Raw genomic sequence first — 21,483 nt, 5'->3', positions numbered from 1 at the left:
GAGAGGCCTGGGAAAAAAAGAAAGTGCTCAGATTTGTGAATAGCTGCTTGTATCTTACTGGGAATGCCCCGACCTGAACTGCATAGATAACATTAGCACGACTGCCAGGGAGGAAAATCTTTACTGGAGAGAAAGGGGCATTGCTTAAAGGGACTTTCAAAAGAGAGATTTCTGAGTACCTTTCAAGACAGGAAAAAAGAGAAAGTCACATGTGGGCTCCTCTAAAATTGTCACAAGCAGACTACTTGAATTGCAGAGTGAAATTTTAATCACAAAGACCATAGCCCTACCTACTGTTCAAATACTCAACCGCCCACCAGAACTTTTCCATTCCAAACGACCAGGAGGTTTAACTCTTCTAAAGAGTCACTGCTTAAGGATGAAGAAGAAACGCTGAACATTACAGCTGGATGAAACCTTACTCAATATCTACCTGCTGGACTCTGGGCTCTTCGAGGACAAGCAACATGGTATCATTTTAAAAAATCCTTTGGCATACACAGAGAAGAAACAGTTGTCTTTTGAATAAAGAAATGAATGACTCAATCTGTGCATTTCAAACGCTAGCGGCCCAAACATTTGCTTATAGTAGGGCAGAGCCAAAACTAGTAAGCCAGGTTTTCCAACTCCCAGTTTAGAGATCTTTTATACCACTGGGGGTTTTTCTATCCAAATAAAAAATTAATCAACAAAGCTACAATATGGTGATAGTTGAACTCTGTGAATATAGTAAAAATCATTGAATTGTACTCTTTAAACGGTTGAGCTGTGTGGTATGTGAATTTTATCTCAATAAAGCTGTTATTAAAAAATAGGCCAGACATGGGGGCTCATTCCTGTAATCCTAGCACTTTGAGATGTTGAGGCAGGTGGATCCCTTCAGCCCAGGAGTTCAAGACCAGTCTGGGCAACATGGCAAAACCCCATCTTCACAAAAAAATACAAAAATTAGCTGGGCATGGTGGCACGTGCCTATAGTTCCAGCTACTCAGGAGGCTGAGATGGGAGGATTGGTTGAGCCCGGGAGGTGGAGTAAATTGTGTTCATGCCACTCCACTTCAGCCTGGGTGACAAAGCAACACTCTGTCTCAAAAATAAAATTAAAATAAAATAAAGCTACATTACTAAAAGGCAAAATATATTGCGATGAATACATTAAATCAAAATCCTCTTAACAAGGTGGCAAAAAAACCACTGCATGTCAATATAAATGCCTTAAAAACTCAAGCACAATTATCTATACACTAAAAACAATGTAAAATACAAAAATCCAAAATTATGTTAACTAGGGAAATAACGGTCAAGCCTCTGAGCCCAAGCCAAGCCATCGCATCCCCTGTGACTTGCACGTATACGCCCAGATGGCCTGAAGTAACTGAAGAATCACAAAAGAAGTGAAAAGGCCCTGCCCTGCCTTAACTGATGACATTCCACCACAAAAGAAGTGTAAATGGCCGGCCCTTGCCTTAAGTGATGACACTACCTTGTGAAAGTCCTTTTCCTGGCTCATCCTGGCTCAAAAAGCTCCCCCACTGAGCACCCTGTGACCCCCACCTCCTGCCCGCCAGAGAACAAACCCCCTTTGACTGTAATTTTCCTTTACCTACCCAAATCCTATAAAACGGCCCCACCCTTATCTCCCTTCGCTGACTCTCTTTTCGGACTCAGCCCGCCTGCACCCAGGTGAAATCAACAGCCATGTTGCTCACACAAAGCCTGTTTGATGGTCTCTTTACACGGACGCGCATGAAAATAACTATTAATTACTACTTTAGAGGTTTCTTGGCTTAAAAAAAGTTTGGTCACAGTGCTATATTAAACACTTTAAATTCCACGGTTTTTTACTTGGGAAAATATTAGTAAACTCAGAAACTTAAGGTTGTACTGGAAATAAAAATAGGGTATTCCATCAATTATGAGATAAGTTAATGGTAAAGTGTGATAAAAATTTAATTTACATTCAACTTTTCCCAGAAAGTCCATCTTTTTAAGCAAGATACTCATATATATCTATGAGACAGGGTCTTGCTCTGTCACCCAGGTTGGAGTGCAGTGGTATGATCTTGACTCACTGCAACCTCCACCTCCTGGGTTCAAGTGTTTCTCCTGCCTCAGCCTCCCTAGTAGCTGGGATTACAGGTGTGCGCCACCATGCCCGGCTAATTTTTGCATTTTTTAGTAGAGATGGGGTTTCACCATGTTGGCCAGGCTGGTCTCGAACTCCTGACCTCAGGTGATCCCCTTACCTCGGCCTCCCAAAGTGCTAGGATTATAGGCATGAGCCACCGCACTTGGCCTATATCCCTTTTAAAGACTTAAATTACTAGTGATTGAGAAATTCTATTTCAATTTGTAAGATGCAAGACAATTCTGGGGCTTTAGACAACATAATTTAATGTGACTCCTTTTAAAACACAAAAAATAAAGAATTCATACTCATATTCTCATAATTCTTTCTTATTTACCCAACTTTCTTGTCCAAGATACTATCATTAGATTTGTTCAAGTTTGATTAATATTTGCTGCCACCTAGAGGTATAGTTTGTTTAAAAATCATCATTCTGGTTAACAGTGATTTCCACATGTTGAAAATTGGGAGCAAGGTAAAGAGAGAGTTAATTTGCCCATTTATCATTCTCAATTAAAAAAACATGTTCAACACTTTCAAATGATTTTATGATACCCTAATTTTCTTGTGCTAGAAGCATAAAAAGCCTTAGAAAATAATCATTGCTATCAGTAACATTTTCTTCTCCACGTCAGCTGAGAAATGCAGAGTTTTGCATGAAATGAGCATGGCTGCTACTACTTGTCTTGAATTGCTGTTTTTGTTTTATAAGGATATAACAGTTAGATAAAACCTGAGGTCATTTCCAGTGCTTACATTCTGAGATTTCATGGCATTTCAGGTTTCTAAAGCCTTTTTTAAAATTTTGAAATATTCTAAGCATAAAGTATAATACAAAGAATAATACAACAATTTAACATTCAATTTCATTTCTATCTCAAAATAACTGAGATAAGCAAAGGCAGAGAGAGAAGGGAAAGACCATTTTCTGAGTGTCTACTAAGTATCAGGCATTTCAGAATCCTCTGAGGTCAGCGCCATCAGACTCATCTACAGATGAAAACACCCCAAGGCTTAGGGAGACTGTCAGTGGTGCAGGGTCACAACATTAGGAAGCATCAGAGCTGGGATCCTAACCCTACATCTGTTGGATTCTGAAACACTGCGTTCTTCCCAGCAGTACTACTCTGCTTCCAATATTCCTTTTCCTTTTTTTTTTTTTTTCTTTTTTCAAGACTGGGTCTCGCTGTGTCACCTAGGCTGGAGTGCAGAGTGCAATGGCACGATCTCGGCTCACCTCTGCCTCCCAGGTGCCAGCGATTCTCCTGCCTCAGCCTCCCAGGTAGTTGGGATTACAGGTGCATGCCGCAATGCCCAGTTAATTATTGAATTTTTAGTAGAGATGGGGTTTTGCCATGTTGTCCAGGCTGTTCTTGAACTCCTGGCCTCAAGTGATCTGTCTGCCTCAGCCTCCCAAAGTGCTGGGATTACAGGCATGAGTCACTGCACCCAGCCCTGCTTCCAATTTTCAATACCTTTGTGGACCTTTATTCTACAGATAACTGAAGTTCAGAAAGATAAAACAAGATGCCCAAGTTTATGTAACAGCTAATAGGTGGCAGGACTGAATATGACTCAAGGCTTCTAATTTCATGTCCATTATTCTTCCCATCAAGCTATATATTATGTTTTTGTTTGTTTGTTTTGAGACAGAGTCTCGCTTTGTTACCCAGGCTGGGGTGCAGTAGCGCAATCTCAGCTCACTGCAACCTCCACTTTCCGGGTTCAAGTGGTTCTCCTGCCTCAGCCTCCCGAATGGCTGGGATTACTGGCGTGTGCCACCATGCCTGGCTAATTTTTGTATTTTCAGAAGAGATGGGGTTTCACTATGATGGCCAGGCTGGTCTCAAACTCCTGACCTCAAGTGATCCACCCGCCTCAGCCTCCCAAAATGCCGAGATTACAGGCATGAGCCACCGTGCCTGGCCCATCTTTTGTATATTTAAAACAAACAAACAAAACAAAAAAACCCGGAAATATTTACAAATTTCCAATTGCTCAGTTATGAGCTTTACTAGTCATCCAACTTAGAAATGAGAAATGTGTCTGTATAGACATGAAATTTCAGTAAGCCTATCATTTCTGGACTTCAAAAATGTTTTTAATTAAAGTAAAAGTTACAGTGAAGTGCACACATCTTAAGGGTACAGTTTGATAAATTTGTCCATGTGTATACCTGTGTAACCCCTGCCCGGATCGAGTGTTTCTGGACATTTTAAGGAGCTACACTATGAAATTGTAAGCCCAGGTGCAAAGCAGGAGAATCCAGACAGCCCATGCACATCAATAAAGAGATGTTTATGACACAAACCAGTGAGCTAAGGCGATGGAAATCTGTCATTTTTCCCGTAGGTAGCTATAGAAGCAGCACATCACTGTCGGGGGAGACACTAGAGAACAATCCATCGGCCTCTTGTGGAGCCTGGGACCCTCTCACGCACAATGAAAATCTTCCTTACAGTAGGAAGTGTGAGATTAGCAACTGTAACTATTTAACACAGTTCTCAAACTATGGAAAGACCCTTTCTCAGAACACCGACTGATTATCTGAAAAAAAAAAAAAAAAAAAAAAAAAAAGAAGAAAAGTGATACTGCAAATACTTTTTAAAAGTTTAAATTCTCTCCTACTTTTTTTTTTTTTCCTGTTTTGTGTTTGTTTCCTGTTTCTACTAAAGCCCAGGGAGAAGCCTACTCCCCACAGCCTCCTCTAGCTGTGTCCCAAAAGAGCTAAGACAATAGAGAAAGCATCACCACTAGCCTGAGAAAGAGAATAAAAGGGATGGGAACACCTGTCCCTTGGAATGACTACTTGGTGCATTCATTTATTCAACGGTTACTGAAGGATCCCACGACCCAGGCACTGCCCTTGCGATGCATCAGTGGACAAACAGTGCCTCCGTGGTACATGTCCTAGGAGACAAGGTGACTGGGTGGTGCTAAGGGAGGCTCCACTGAGGCACTAGGCACCTCCTCTGCCACCCTCCCCCAGCCCAAATGGGTCAACTTGGAGCCCGATCCAGTCATTGGATAATCTTGACGGGGAGGGCAGCAGGAGGGAGAGTGGACTACTACCCAGCTTCTACTCCCAGCACTTCTGACACCAAATGTGGGTGTCACATCAACCAATTCTCCAGCCCTCCAGACACCAACTGAGTGTCCTACAACTGAATTCGATTCTGACCCTAGCTACCTGGAGTCAGAGTCAGATCCCACAGGTTACGGGCTCAGTTCCACAAGCCTCCCCCACTTCAGACACCAATCACAAGTCCAGGCTGCCTGTACTCTGATCGTTCACTAGAAAGGGATGGGGGCTACTTCCCCTTTCCTCTGGTTTCATAATTTGCTAGAATGGCTCACAGAGCTCAGGAAGGCACTTTTTTTTTTTTTTTTTTTTTTTTAAGACGGAGTCTCACTGTTGCCCAGGCTGGGGTGCAGTGGTGTGATCTTGGCTCATTGCAATTTCCATCTCCCAGGTTCAAGCGATTCTCCTGCCTCAGCCTCCCCAAGTAGCTGGGATTGCAGGCATGTGCCACCACGCCCAGCTACCTTTTTTGTATTTTTAGTAGAGATGGAGTTTCACCACTTGGACTAGGCTGGTCTTGAACTCCTGACCTCAAATGATCCATCCACTTTGGCCTACCAAAGTCCTGGGATTACAGGTGTGAGCCACCGCACCCAGCCAGGAAGGCACTTTTCTTGCATGTACTGTTATTATAAAGGACACAACTCAGGAACTGCCAAATGGAAGAAATGCTTGGCAAGATATGGGGTAGCAGAAGGGTGTGGAGCTCCACGACTTCTCCGGGCACGCCACCCTCCCAGCACCTTAATGTGCTTACCAGCCCAGAAGTTCTCAGAACGCTTTTGTTTTTTTATGGAGGTTCCACTGCCTATGCACAACTGATTAAATCATTGGCCAATGGTGACCGGCCCAAACTCCAGCCCTTTTCCCCTCTGTGAAGGTGGGAGTTGGGGGCCTGAAAGGTCCAGCCTCTCATCACACGGCTGGCTCCCTGGCAACCAGCCCTATCCTGAATCTATCTAGGGGCCCATCAAGAGTCACTTTATTAGTATAAACTCAGGTACGACTGAAAGGAACTTGTTATGAATAATAAAAGACTCTCATCCCTATCACTCAGATATTCCAAGGGTTTTAGGACCTCTGAACCAGGAGCCCAAGGAGAAAAACCAAATACATATTTCTTCTTATATCACAATATCACAAGAGAATATGTGGATATTATTTGGCAATAAATTTTATAGGGAATAGGAAGAGTCAGAAACTCATTTCTAGTCAGAAACTCATTTCTGTTTCCAGAGTTCCATCTCATTGCAATCACAATGATCAAAGTAAGGTTAGGCTCAGAGAGGAAAGGCATCCCTAACTGTGCAGCCTATAAAACACTCACCGGTTTTTGGAGTCGTCCAGCAATGTATAAGTTATTCCAGTTGAGGAGATCTTCAATCAGAATATTAGTGCTAATAACTCCATATTTGATAAGCTGAAGGAAAAAAGAAATGGCACAAAAAGGAGTAAAATACCATGTTATTGCTTATACAAGTACAAAATATAAGGAAATAGATAAAATTCTTGACCAGAGCAGTACCTTGATTCCAAAGCCACTCAAAACACCTGCCCTGTGAAAACACACATCTCTACCAAAACCTTTGAGAGGTTTAGTGTCCAAAACTGATTTAACCCCTAGGGTATGTGAGGCGAGGTTCAAACTGTCTTCATAAGATTATAATGGTGAGAGAAGTCTAGCATGGCTGACTCCATCTTGCTACCAGCCTCACAGGCTGGCTATCCAAGCTCATGCCTGGGCATAGGTCAAGCCAACCAAGGGGGAGGAATATAGTTTATAGTTTAATTTTGAAGCAAGGATGATAATAGTCCCTCCCTAAAACTGTTCCCCTCTCCAGTCCAGAGCTGAAATCACCTTTGTAAAACTAAAGAAAGTCCACAAGATTAGGATTATGGGAAGGGCCTGAATTCTGCTAAAATGTTGGCATAGTTTCTATGATATCTAACTGCTCAGGAGACATGTGTCCAGAGGTCACAAGACTTGTGAGTTCTCCAATTAATCCTATAGATAACATCACTACTGTAGAACCTAAGATTGGTCTTTTGAGATGTTTTCAGACTTTTGCATTCTGGCAACTGACTGACCCCACCCAGAAGAACCATGACTCAACACTGAATTGGTCCTGTTGCCCCTCCGTCACCAAAAGGCCCACTCAGTCAATGAAGGTTGTTTTCCACACCTGTATGATTGCATTCCCAACCAATCAGCAGCACCCATTCCCTAGTCCCCTGCTCAACAAACTATCCTTCAAAAACCCTAACTTCCGAGCTTTCAGGGAGAGTGATTTGAGTGACAACGCCAGTTCTCCTGTGTGCCCACCCTCACATTAATGTTAATTAAACTCTTTTTTTTTTTTTGAGACGGAGTCTCACTCTGTCACCCAGGCTGGAGTGCAGTGGTGCAATCTCAGCTCACCACAACCTCCGCCTCCCGGGTTCAAGCCATTCTTGCACCTCAGCCTCCTGAGTAGCTGGGATTACAGGCACACGGTACCACATCTGACTAATTTTTTTTTTTTTTTTGAGACAGAGTCTCGCTCTGTCACCCAGGCTGGAGTGCAGTGGCGCGATCTCGGCTCACTGCAAGCTCTGCCTCCCGGGTTCATGCTATTCTCCTGCCTCAGCCTCTCCAAGTAACTGGGACTACAGGCGCCCGCCACCACACCCGGCTACTTTTTTGTATTTTTAGTAGAGACGGGATTTCACCATGGTCTCGATCTCCTGACCTCGTGATCCGCCCACCTCGGCCTCCCAAAGTGCTGGGATTATAAGCGTGAGCTACCACGCCCGGCCTACATCTGGCTAATTTTTTGTATTTTTAGTAGAGACAGGATTTCATCATGTTGGCCAGGCTGGTCTTGAACTCCTGCCTCAGGTGATCCACTCACCTCGGCCTCCCAAAGTGTTGGGATTACAGCCATGAGCCACTGCACCCAGCCTAATTAAACTCTTTACAGCAATACCACAGTCAGAATGAACCGACTTTGTCCATGCGACAGGTAGGAAGAACCCATCAGGTAATTACAAGGTGACCACTATTTCAACTTAGGTCCATGTGATGTTAAAGGTGGAATGGCTCTTAGATGCTATCTAGTATTGGTCCTCAGTGGATTGGGAGTAAAAAAAACTGGTCCTTCCCCAAAGACAGTTTGAGAAGTGATAATTTAGTTCATGTTTCTCATTTGAGAAATAAAAAACCTAAAGCTCAGAGAGAACAAATGACATGCTCAAGGTGGCACCAGTAGTAGCAGGGTCAAAACTAGGTCCCAGAATTTCAGTCTGGTCTCCAATGCTCTTTTCATTACAAAGAACAAGAAATTTTCCTTTAATTAAAAGTTTTCACTGACATCCTTTACATAGTGAATTTCTCTTTTGCTATTGACTATTTCAAACACTTTTGTAATTACAAAGCAACATCCAAAAATAAAACTTCTTTATTCATGCTAAAAAAAGAAATTATAGTTCAGCCCATTTCTTTTTTTTTCTTTTTTTTTGAGACAAGAGTCTTATTCTGTTGCCCATGCTGGAGTGCAGTGGCATGATTTTGGCTCACTGCAGTGATCCTCCCACCTCAGTCTCCAGAGTAGCTGGAACCACAGGCATGCACCATCATGCCTGACTAATTTTTGTATTTTTTATAGAGACAGGGTTTTACCATGTTGCCCAGGCTGGTCTTGAACTCCTGGGCTCAAGCAATCCACCCACCCTGGCCTCCCAAAGTGCTGGGATTACAGGCATGAGCTGCCATGCCTGGACAGTTAAGCCTATTTCAATAATAATTTGTATAAATCCTGTAGATTTCCCAGGTTACAAAGTCCCATTTGCATAAACAAGTATCTTCAGACCCACTTTGCTGAACTTCAGTATCCAAACAGCCTTCTCAGGCTGCAAATATATAAAAAGTAGCTAAAAATTGTCAATTAAAAAGTAGTCTTTTGGCATATAATTATGCCCAAACATTTGGTTACTGGAACTTATAATATTGCTTGAATATTACTAATGAGAGATAGGTTTGGCATAATATTAACTGTGGAGAAAGAACAAAGCTAAGTGTTCTGCGTGACTCAAGTGGATCTAGAAGGCTGTGCTGAGTGTCAGCCTTTTTCCCCCAACACCAGCAGCAGCACTGCAGAAAGCCCTTCTAGCTGCAGGCAAGTAACCACCGGGAAGTAACGGAAACACCACAGGCCTAGAAGTCAGGGGACCTGTTGCAAACTAGCTGCACGACCTTATGTAAGTCATTTCCTCTCTTTGAACTTCAGTTTCCTCAACTGCAAAATACAGGCGAAGCAGGGTTGGATCTCAACTGGAAAAGCAAATATATGGCCCAAGGGGTATGCAGACATCACTGGTCAATCACAACACTCACTCCTTAGCCAAGTTCAGACAGATCTTCAAATCCTTCTCAAGTTAGTACTCCAACCTCCTGCCCTTTAAAGCATGGGCCTTTGACCAGTGGCATCGGCATCACTTGGGAGCTTACAACAAATGCAGAATCACGCCTGTAATCCTAGCACTTTGGGAGGCCGAGACGGGTGGATCACCTGAGGTCAGGAGTTCGTGACCAGCCTGGCCAACATGGTGAAACCCCACTCTATCCTAAAAACACAAAAAATTAGCCGGGCATGATTACAGTAGCGGGCTCTGTAATCCCAGCTACTCGGGAGGCTGAGGCAGGAGAATCGCTTGAACCCAGGAGGCGGAGGTTGCAGTGAGCAGAGATTGCGCCATTGCATTCCAGCCTGGGCAACAAGAGCAAAACTCCATCTCAAAAAAAAAAAAAAAAAAAAAAAAAAAAAAAGCAGAATCTTGGCGGGGCATGGTGGCTCACACCTGCAATCCCAATACTTTGGGAGGCCAAGACAGTCGGATTGTTTGGGGTCAGGAGTTTGACACCAGCCTGGGCAACACGGCAGAACCCTATCTCTACAAAAAATACAACAATTAGCCAGGTATGGTGGTATGTGCCTGTAGTCCCAGCTACTTGGGAGGCTGAGGCGCGTAGATGGCTTGAGCCCGGGAGGCAGAGGTTGCAGTGAGCTGAGATGGCGCCACTGCATTCCAGCCTGGGTGACAGAGCCAGACCCTGTTTCAAAAAAAGAAAAAGAAAAAAAAAAAGCAGAATCTCAGGTTCCATCTCAGACCAACTGAGTCACGATCTGCATTTAAATGTGATCTCCAGGTGGGTCGATGCCTGTCAAAGTTTGACTGCTTCGAGCAATGAGTGACAGAGTTGGCAGAGCAAGTGAAACCCATATGTCATCCCCGGCCCAGGGAAGCTCTAGGAAGCATCTGATTTAGACCCCTACTGGTCCTTGCAGGTTGGGGTTCTGCCTAGCTCTTGACAGGTCTCTTGGAGACTGGGATGCTTCAGCTGAAAGACAGTTCAGCAAAGTTCCTGCTGTCAGATGACCCACCAGCAGGAATCCATGCAACTTACCTGTTCTCCAATATCCCACTGTCAAATTCCACCCATCTCCTGGCACCAAGAGATTCCTATCACCTGACACACATGCTCTCAATCACCTGTGATATCCTCTTCACTTCCAACTTCTTCCTGGGGGTGTCTGCCCCTCCTTCTAGATAAAATAAATCAATCTCCAACCTGACCCTAAATTGGCCTGCCTATTCCTCCCACTGACCAGACCAATGGTTCTATACCAGCAGCTTCAGCACTGTTTGGAAGTGTGTTAAGACATGCAAATCTTCAATCCCTACCCCAGACCTAGTGATCAGAACTCTGGGGGTGGGGCCCAGCAATCTGTGTGTCCAACAGACACACAGCCTAGGGGATTCTAATGCACACTAAAACTTGAGAACCACTTGGCCAAAGACAAAAAAATAAAGTCAGTCTGGCCGGGCTCAGTGGCTCACACCTGTAATCTCAGCACTTTGGGAGGCTGAGGCGGGCAGATCACCTGAGGTCAGGAGTTCGAGACCAGCCTGGCCAACGTGGTGAAACCCTGTCTCTACTAAAAGGTGGCACACGCCTGTAATCCCAGCTAACTGGGAGGCTGAGGCAGGAGAATCACTTGAACCCGCGAGGCGGAGGTTGCAGTGAGCCGAGATCACACCACTGCACTCCAGCCTGGGCAACAAGAGCAAAACTCCGTCTCAAAAAAATAAAAAAAATTTAAAAAGTCAGTCACACCCAACCACCTCCTCACACTGCAATGACAGTTAATGGGAGATGAGGAAGGACTCCAGTCCCTGCTCTGTCCCCAAGGTCAAGACACCTGGCAGGAGTGTGAATGTTTCCTGACTATAAGAACATATATACTATAAAAACATACATATTTCCTGACTGTAACAACGTCCAGCAGGAGTGTGAATGTTTCCTGACTACAAGAACATACATATTTAGCTGGCACTCTAATAATCCAGGTCAATAACCAGCCAAGTTAAGACAAAGACCAGCAGTCACTTACCCTACCATTACACATGATCAATGAATTGTAGTAAACTCCAGCGCCATAGTTATTCTGGATGGATGTGATAGTCTTGGGCCCTAAAACTTTTAGGAAAGAATAGTGGCTCCAATTTTTCTTCAGGTTCTTTGAATGCCATGCGACAGGGTCATCTACTGTGAACACAAAGTCCAGCACAGCATTCTGTGGAGTGAAGAAAAGAGAATAATTTCAGTATTAATTCCTAGAAAGGCAGCAACAGAGGACGGAAAAGCTCTAACATACTACGCAATTATGATCAAGTCAGAAGGCCTGGTGCTGCCATCAGAAAACGTGAGCGAGTCTCTAGGACCAATGTGAGCTGTTTTCATCAATGTAATAATAGCAAACACTTCTTTAACATGTATTGTTGTGTCAGCATTCTTTAAACACTTTATGGGTAACATATGCAGTCACTCCATTTATCCTCAACACAACTCTACAAGGTAGCTACTGCTATTATCTCAATTTTATAAGAAACCAAGGCACAGGGGATGCTCTTTGACCAAGGACACAGAGCTTGTGAGTGGCAGACCTAAATGGTCTGGCTCCAAATTGTGTGTGCTGAACCACTGCACTACACTGCCTTTCACAAATGTAGCTAAATGTGCTCCACTTTCCTTCCGGATCAAATTAGCACCATTTGGATAAACTCTACGAAATACTATATAAAGGGAAGTCAGTTATTTTATCTCTTACCCATTCACCAACCACTCATTGAGTACTTATAATGAGCTCTGACAGGCCCTAAGGTAGAAGTATAGAGCTCAGAGTCTACTGGAGAGAATAAACAAATTATCACTATATTGACTTGATAGAGGAATGCAAAATGTACTAACTGCACTCAGAATAGCGATCAGATCAGGGGCACAGGAGGGAGAAATTCTCCTAGAGATGACAAATCTGAGTCTTGAAGGACACGTGAGTTAAACAGATTTGCTGGAAGCACTGGGGGGAAGCACAGGGAAGGGTAGGGAGCCATGTTGGAGGAAAGTGCTCTGTGGATATGGGAGCCAGCATGTTCTGGAAGCTGCCGTCAGATATGACTGAAATAGAACATATTTATGCGGTGGGAGATGAGATCAGAAAGGGAGGCTGTTTGCCATGCTAGAAAATTTTCCTGCAGAAGAGCTGACTGGAGAGAAGAGGGACTAAGGGGGTGGGGGGAATTAGATCTGAAGCCATGGCAAGATTCCAGGTGAGAAATGAAATTACATTAGCTAAGGCACTAAGGATGGGGACTGATGTGAGAAAGATGTAGGTGTTGGAATCTACAACTTGTTCACTTGAATGTAAGGAATCAAAAGTGAGGGAATGGGAAGGAAGGACTTTTTCCTGCAGGGAATTCCAGGTCTACTCAAAGGAAAACCTCCATGGAAGAATGAAGAGGTGGCCATCAGGAGGGTAACGCCTGCTCTGTTTCCCACAGTGTGATTCTACAGACCACTGGGGACACTTAAGATTTGGTGGCGAGGCAGGTATGGAATACACATGTTTTTTTAAAAATGTGCAATTATGTTAAGGTATATTCTGGAAAAATAACTAGCCTATAATAACCTATAATTTCTCATACGCTGCCAATTTAAAGAAAAATATTAAATAGTAGTATAAGTGGGAAACAGAGGAAATCCAAGCAACAGCATAGATGGCCTCACCAGGAAGTGAACAGGCAGGATGTTAATCAGAAGACAGACTACAGCCAGGTATCCAGACGCAGGGGGCCCAATTAAAACTTGAACACTGAATTCTGCAAATTACAAGGAAAACTGTACCCTTACTGAGGCTGCGCTGAGCCAACTCTGAAAAGTAACAATGCCTAGTCTCAAACAGACCCTTGTTAAAAGTGCTGAACGAGGGTAAATATACTGGTCAGGCACTAACTTTTGATGTTACTTTGACTGCACCTGCCCTGGCCCTACAACCAGTCCGCCAACTTCCTGAAGTCAGAAGATCATTTTGCATCTTCTCCTACATTTATAGAGGTGACTCTCAACAAACTTGGCTGCGCATTAGAATCACCTGGGACGTTTCTTAAATTCCTGAAGCCCAGGCCTCATCCCAAACCAATTAAATCAGAATCTCCATCGGTGGAACCCGAGCATTAGGATTTTCTTAAAAGTTCCCCAGAAAATTCCGATGTCCAGCCGACTGAAAACACTGAAAGAACCTGATAACGATTTCTTTTCCTTTCTTCCACTTGCCCCTGCAGCAGTTTTTCCTTCTGCCTAACTGCTTCTCCTGCTCTAGACTCACGTGGATTCCTAAGTATCCTTCAACACCGTCGCTTATCGCGCTGTCGTTATACTAGGAACCCAGGCCTATGGTTCACTCTGCTAGTGGACACGTGAAGTGTGCAGAGCGGACAGGCAGCTCTCCGGCTCTGAAGGAATCCAGGGCAAAACGGGACTCGTGAGAACAGACAGTTCCCCGTCGTGGGGCTGCCCGGGCTCACCTTCTGGTCTGAACTGGGCCCTGCCTGGCGGTACACCCCGGAGCCGTAGACGAAAGCCAGACTCAGCTCCTCGGGGAAGTGAGACAGGATCTTGCGGAAGGTCACCCACGAGCTCTGCAGCGTCTGCAGCGCCATGGGGTCGAGGCTGACAGGCGACCCTCAGCGCAGCAGGGCTAGGACGACCGGGCGGGGAACAGACAACGGGTAGGCGGTTTAGGGTGGGAAATGGAAGTCGGAGACCAGATCGAGGGACACAAGGCTGAGTGTGGGGTGGGACTGCAAGGACGGGCAAGGATTGGGGCGTTGGGCCACGAAGAGCAGCGGCGGCGAGACGCAGCCCAGATAGGCTCGGGTGGGCGGCGGTCGTGCCGGCAGAGCTTCCGTCCCTTGCTACGCCCCACGCACGCACAGGCGCTTCCAAGACGCAAGAGGCGGTGCTCGCCTTAGTGTGGGGAACGCGAGGCTTTGCATTGTCCCCTCGTGGTCGGAGGAGCGCCCTACAGGCTGGCGGCTCGGTTGCGACTAGGACAAATCGGCGGAGCCGAGCGTCACCCGACTCCGCGGACCCTGAGCCTTGATATCTTATGTACTTCTCTCTTCAGACAACGGTTTAAAGAATTACTATAAAATCGTGAGCATATTGAAGGTTTCTAAATGAGGCGACACTCACATAATATGAAACTAGCCGTTCTGAAATGGACAGCGTAGTAGTATTTAGTACCTTCACAATATTGTGCACCCATCATCTCTCTAGTTCCAAAATTGCAGATTTCGAAGATTTAGAAAAACACGAAATTAAAATGATGCCCAATCCCACCATGTAGCGAATACCACCGTCAAGATTTGACCGAGACTTCTTCACTTTAAAGCCCTTTTCAAATACAAGGGTGGATATGGGAGTGCGTGGTGAAGGGCTGCACAGACGTTCTCTGATACTTGCATTTAATTTCAAGGGTGGATAATAGTTTTTGCCCCCTTGCCTTGGGGATTGGTCTCACAAAGGGTGCTTCAAATGCAGTTTCTGGAGGAAACAGGACCCTAGGAGTAGAAAAATCTTAGCGCTCTCCTCTTTTTTTTTTGTATAACTAGAGAAACTTGCTGAAGATTACCATTCAGGAGGTGGTTTGACTTCCAGGACAGAAGCTTTTTCAGCTACCCTCTCCTTCCTCCCCAAAATACACTACCTCTCAAAAATAACAGAAATAGTAATAGCTAACATTCAGGTAATGTTGATACATTTTCACATGCACTTCTCACTGAGTCCCCTCTAGTGCCCTGTGGCAGGAGGGCCTTGGTTTTACCGATGGCCAAGCTAAGGCTTAGAGAGGTAAAGCCAGGTGCTTGGGATCACATCAGCCTGTGGCAAAACTAGAGCTAAACCCAGGTCTGGCTCCACCCTCTGGGATTTTTTCGAAAATTCTGCTCTGTCCTTGAAGGGTTTTGAGCAAGGATTTATGTAATTCACATGTTAGCCTGAATTAGGGGGACTAATTAGACAGTTGTTATCATAGTTCCCCCGTGAACTGGAAATGGCTAGGCCAAGGTCTTAGAAGCAGGGATGGGATTAAATCAATTGGAAAAATGATTACTTGCGCTCACACTCTGGGCCTGCCTGAGATGAAGAGATCTGAGCTGCCTGCGGCCCTGCAGGAGCTAGGGGTCTATAGAGGAGAGGAGACAGACCTGCAAATCAGAATAGAATTTGGGTAATGCAGCCATGTACCCAGCGCAGTGCAGGAATGTAATGGGAACGTCAATCAGTTCTGGGTGTTTGGGAAAGGGACCAGAAGAGGTTTCACAATGATGGCCTTTTGAGCCAGGCCTGGAAGTTGGGTAGGAGTTTATCAGGCAGAAGATAAATGGGAAAATTCTACCAAGAAAGAATTGAAAGGACTCGGTGACAATAATAATACTAATAATACGTGTCATTATTAAGCACTTAGTATACCCAGGTACTTTTTATACTTCTTTGGGTTTGTTTTTGTTCTTTTTGAGACCGAGTCTTGCTCTGTTGCCCAGGCTGGAGTGCAGTGGCACGATCTCAGCTCACTGTGACCTCTGCCTCCTGAGTTCAAGTGAGCATGCCTGGCTAATTGTTGTATTTTTAGAGATGGGGTTTCACTATGTTGGCCAGGCTGGTCTCGAACTCCTGACATCTAGTGATTTGCCCACCTCAGCCTCCCAAAGTGCTGGAATTACAGGCGTGAGCCACCGTGCCCAGGCTTTTTATACTTGTTTCTTTTCATCACTCCAAAGATCCTATGAGGCAGATTCTCTAAGATGATGATATTTTTCATATGAGGAAACAGAGGTCCTAAAAGGAGCAGTAAATGTCCCAAAGTCACACAGGAAAGTGGCGAAGTCGGGGTTTGAACCTAGGGCTACCTACCTCTAAAGGCCAAGGTCTTTACCGCCATGTTTAAGTGTCCTCTGCAGGGGCTTGCAGGGTGAGAGAAGGAAATGGGAAGAAAGCTGGCACTCAGGCATCAGCCAAGGGTCAGGAGCGGCAGCAGTAGCCACAGCAACAAGCAGGAGACCAGGGCAAGGGAGCGGAGAGAGGCCATTTGTCTGTGGCCCCTGGTGTGGGCATGGTCACTTCCGATCATTTTTACTACATATCGCCCTTGCCCAGGGTGCCGGAATCACAGTGCACTCACTGTGGAATTACACTGAAGCCCCTCACCCAAAGACAGTGAATAAATCCCATTACCAGCTGGTGCCTTTTTGATTTCCTTCCTTCCCTTGGGGAAATAATTGAACTTCATTGGATTTTTCCTGTTTGCAAAAGTAATCCATGATCGTAAAAATGTAAACACTATTAAATACATACATCATGCCCCAGAAATAGCCACTGGTAATCTTTGGCACATATTCCTTCCGATATTTTTCTACGAATATATTAACATTAAAAACAATTTTAAGTGGATTCCTAGGATAGATACTATTTTGCAATTTGCTTTTTTTGCATTTAGCATATCAGGGACAATGTTCTGTGTCAGAATATATAGATTTCCCTCATTTCATGTATTAGTAGCAAATTATTCTAAAACATGGATATGCCATAATTTTGTTTAAAATTTTTTGTTTAAAATAAAGTGTTTAAACATTTTCTTTCTTTCTTTTCTTTTCTTTCCTTCTTTTTTTTTGAGACTGAGTCTTGCTCTGTCACCCAGGCTGGAGAGCAGTGGCACAATGTAGGCTCCCTGCAACCTCCACCATCTGGGTTCCAGTGATTCTCCTGCCTCAGCCTCCCGAGTAGCTGGGATTACAGGTGCCTGCCACCACAACCGGCTAAGTTTTGTATTTTTCGTAAAGACAGGGGTTTCACTATGTTGGCCAGGCTGGTCTCGAACTCCTGACCTCAAGTGATCCGCCCGCCTCGGCCTCCCAAAGTGCTGGGGTTACAGGCATGAGCCACTGCTCCCGGCCTGTTTAAACATTTTATTGTTGATGGATGTAGGGTATTTCTAGTTTTCCCACCTGCAAACAATGCTATCGTGAGCATCCTTGTACATTTTTTGTATATGAACAAGTATTGCTATAAGATAGATTCCTAGAAGGGAATTGCTGGGTCAGAGTGTCAGCACACTGCTAAATTCTCCTCCAAAAGATGGTGCCAATTCACACACCCACCAGCAGAGTTCAGCCCTTGATAGAAATAAAGATTCTGCAATGTTTCTCCATTTGTCTCCCTTACAGGCGTTCACACCCAATTATCAGCAATTTTCATGTTCACAAACACTTTTCTTCCTGCAACGCAAAACCACCAGCTGGAAGGTTCCATCACATTCCTGTGTGCATTTTGCCTTTCCCCAGAAAGAGGCAGAAACAATGTAGCCACGAACACATTTATATTCTTCAGCGGATATCTCCCTGCTCCTGGCCCTTCATCCACCCACTCTCTTTTAAATTACCATGGCTTGCGAAATTAGAGGCTATTAGGAAGCCCCAGTGTTCTATATAATCGCTTTAGGGTTCTGTTGGAAAGCTTATACCAATGAAATAAACATGTTAGAGAGCCACTTACAAATATAGATAAATGCCTGGTGACTCGAGTGAATATTGGGCCTCGTTCTTCTGATTTATCTAGCAGTTGTCTTTGTATTCCTTAATAATGACCTTGTCAGGCTAACTTTCACTAGGAGAAGGTTCATCTAATCCATCTAATCCATTTTTTTAAAAAGCCCTGTAAAAAAATGTCTATGGCTTTAATGCTTTTTTTTTTTTTTTTTTTTTTTTTTTGTCTAATCAGTGTTTAAGTACAGGAGAGAAAAATGTTTGGGGAAGAATAAAAATCCAGGCTCAGTGGTTCTTACAATTAGCCACATGTTCAATTGGTCTGCTGATGGAGGGGAAGGAGAGGGGTCTTGATCTCCATCTTGTCAGAGGTGGGTCACCCTGTCCCATTTGTCCATTCTCAGCTGATTCATCATTAGAACTGGAACAGACTGGGAGCATTTTTTCGTTTTTTCTTTTCTTTTCCGTTCCTTCCTTCTTTCTTTCCTTCCTTCCTTTCTTCCTTCCTTCCTTTCTTTCTTTCTTTTTTTAGACAGGGTTTCACTTTGTCACCCAGGCTGGAGTGCAGTGGCACGATCTCGGCTCACTGTAACCTCTGCCTCCCAGGCTTATGTGGTCCTCACACCTCAGCCTTCTGAGTAGCTGGGATTACAGGCATGTACCACCACGCCTGGCTAATTTTTGTATTTTTGTAGAGAATGGGGTTTCACCATGTTGCCCAGGCTGGTCTTGAACCCCTGAGCTCGAACAATCCACCCACCTAGGCCTCCCAAAGTGCTGGAATTATGCTCAGCCACCTGAAAGCATCTTAATAAATCTTTAGTGTCTGATGAGGGGCTCTGAGGTACCACCTGGGTTGGAATCCAGGCCGCAGGATTTAATAGCTGTGTGACCTTGGACAAGAAGACTTAGCCTCTCTGTGCTTTCCTTTCCTCATCTGCAGCCTGGGGAGAGTAATGACACCTCACTCACAGGGTTGTTGTGACAGTAAATATAACAGTATCTAGAAAGTACATAGAATAGTGCCTGGAGGAAGCTTTCAATAAATGGAGAACATCTTCCTGAATTCTTAAGAGACAATGTACAAAAGGAATTAAGAAGCATAATTATACCTACATCTTTACAGCATTTAGCATTTTACACAAAGCACTTTCCAGACATGATTTTATTTAGCTCTTAAAACAAATCCTGGGAAATTAGTGGCTATTATTTCAGTTTTACAGATGGATAAACTGAAGCTTAGAAAAAAGAAGTGATGTGCCTGAAGTCACAGGGCTAATGGCAGCTGCTAATATAGCCTCCAAGTCCAATCCCTCTCTTCTTGCACGAGAAAAATAACACGGGGTGTTCATTTTGAGAGGTGACAGCGTGCTGGCAGTCCTCACAGCCCTCACTTGCTCTCGGCGCCTCTTCTGCGTGGGCTCTCACTTTGGCGGCACTTGAGGAGCCCTTCAGCCCACCGCTGCACTGTGGGAGCCCCTTTCTGGGCTGGCCAAGGCGGGAGCTGGCTCCCTCAGCTTGCAGGGAGGTGTGGAGGGAGAAGGCCGGCGGGAACCGGGGCTGCCTTGCGGGCCAGCTGGAGTTCCGGGTGGGCGTGGGCTTGGCAGGCCCCGCACTCGGAACAGCCAGTCGGCCCTGCTGGCCCCGGGCAATGAGGGGCTTGGCACCCGGGCCAGTGGCTGCGGAGGGTGTACTGGGTCCCCCAGCAGTGCCAGCCCAACGGCGCTGCACTCGATTTCTCACCGGGCCTTAGCTGCCTTCCCACGGGGCAGGGCTCGGGACCTGCAGCCCGCCATGCCCGAGCCTCCCACCCCCTCCATGGGCTCCTGTGCGGCCCGAGCCTCCCGGACGAGCGCCACTCCCTGCTCCACAGCGCCCAGTCCCATTGACCACCCAAGGGCTGAGGAGTGCGAGCACACGGCATGGGACTGGCAGGCAGCTCCACCTGCAGCCCCGGTGCAGGATCCACTGGGTGAAGCCAGCTGGGCTCCTGAGTCTGGTGGAGATGTGGAGAACCTTTATGTCTAGCTCGGGGATTGTAAATACACCAATCAGCACACTGTGTCTAGCTCAGGGTCTGTGAATGCACCGATCGACACTCTGCATCTAGCTACTCTGGTGGGGCCTTGGAGAACCTTTATGTCTAGCTCAAGGATTATAAATACACCAATCGGCACTCTGTATCTAGCTCAAGGTTTGTAAACACACCAGTCGGCACCCTGTGTCTAGCTCAGGGTCTGTGGATGCACCAATTGACACTCTGTATCTAGCTGCTGGGGTGGGGCCTTGGAGAACCTTTGTGTCCATACTCTGTATCTAACTGATCTGATGGGGACGTGGAGAACTTTTATGTCTAGCTCAGGGATTGTAAACGCACCAATCAGTACCCTGTCAAAACAGACCACTCGGCTCTACCAATCAGCAGGACATGGGTGAGGCCAGATAAGAGAATAAAAGCAGGCTGCCCGAGCCAGCAGTGGCAACCCGCTCGGGTCCCCTTCCACACTGTGGAAGCTTTGTTCTTTCGCTTTTTGCAATAAATCTTGCTACTGCTCACTCTTTGGGTCCACACTGCATTTATGAGCTGTAACACTCGCCGCGAAGGTCTGCAGCTTCACTCCTGAACCAGCGAGACCACGAACCCACCAGAAGGGAGAAACTCTGAACACATCTGAACATCAGAAGGAACAAACTCCGGACACACCGCTTTTAAGAACTGTAACACTCACTGTGAGGGTCCGCGGCTTCATTCTTGAAGTCAGTGAGACCAAGAACCCACCAATTCCGCACACAATTTCACCAAGGGACCCATTCATTCATTGATTCATTCTCCTGTTGAAACCTTCCTCGTCCTTTAGTCCCAGCTCAGCTATCAAAGTGTTCTGTTCTCTGTGCCTTCCTAACCCTTTGCTTTTAGCTCTCTAGCTCTTGTCTTAAATATCAGATATGTCCATCAAGTACAGTTATAAAATGCTTAGGGGCCCTTTGAGGTCAGGAACCATATCTTATTAATCTTTCTATCCTTTAGTGCCTAGTACAGTGCCTGAAACAAAATTTCTGCATTTGCAAATATTATAGTCTGGTGGCAAAAATATCACAAGCATGCAAAAAAAAAAAAAATACACTATGGAGAGTATAAACCAGATCTATACCACCACTATGGTAAGACAGCAGGGGTTACTTTGTCTTCAGGGTTTCTGGGAAAGCTTCTTAGAGGGATGACATTTGGGTTACACCTTGGAAGATGACCAGCAGTTCACCAGAGAGTACACCGTGAAAAAATTCTAAGGAGAAAGAATGGCCTCCATACTGGGTCTTAGAATCCTCATTCTAGGAGGACACTGTGTTTTCCAAT

General features: G+C 45.2%; 1 protein-coding gene across 3 annotated transcripts in view; it reads right to left on the bottom strand.

The window, feature by feature from the left end:
* TAMM41 (TAM41 mitochondrial translocator assembly and maintenance homolog) overlaps positions 1 to 14,519 on the bottom strand; it is a 59,719-nt gene extending 45,200 nt beyond the window's left edge. For 2 of the 3 annotated variants that reach the window (XM_055259862.2, XM_055259864.2), the window contains exons 1-3: positions 14,112 to 14,515; positions 11,642 to 11,824; positions 6,538 to 6,630 (exon numbers count right to left, since the gene is read on the bottom strand). In XM_055259862.2, coding sequence (XP_055115837.1) covers positions 6,538 to 6,630; positions 11,642 to 11,824; positions 14,112 to 14,246 — 411 coding nt within the window. In that variant the 5' untranslated portion in view covers positions 14,247 to 14,515. Of the gene's footprint in view, positions 1 to 6,537; positions 6,631 to 11,641; positions 11,825 to 14,111 lie in introns of all 3 variants that reach the window. The other variant, XM_055259863.2, reaches the window with a different exon arrangement.
* Between the last annotated feature and the right edge of the window lie 6,964 nt (positions 14,520 to 21,483).

Source organism: Symphalangus syndactylus, chromosome 21 (assembly GCF_028878055.3).
Source record: "Symphalangus syndactylus isolate Jambi chromosome 21, NHGRI_mSymSyn1-v2.1_pri, whole genome shotgun sequence".
NCBI lineage: Eukaryota > Metazoa > Chordata > Mammalia > Primates > Hylobatidae > Symphalangus > Symphalangus syndactylus.
The sequence above is the reverse complement of the archived record's forward strand: the minus strand, read 5'-3'. Positions and strand labels throughout refer to the sequence as shown.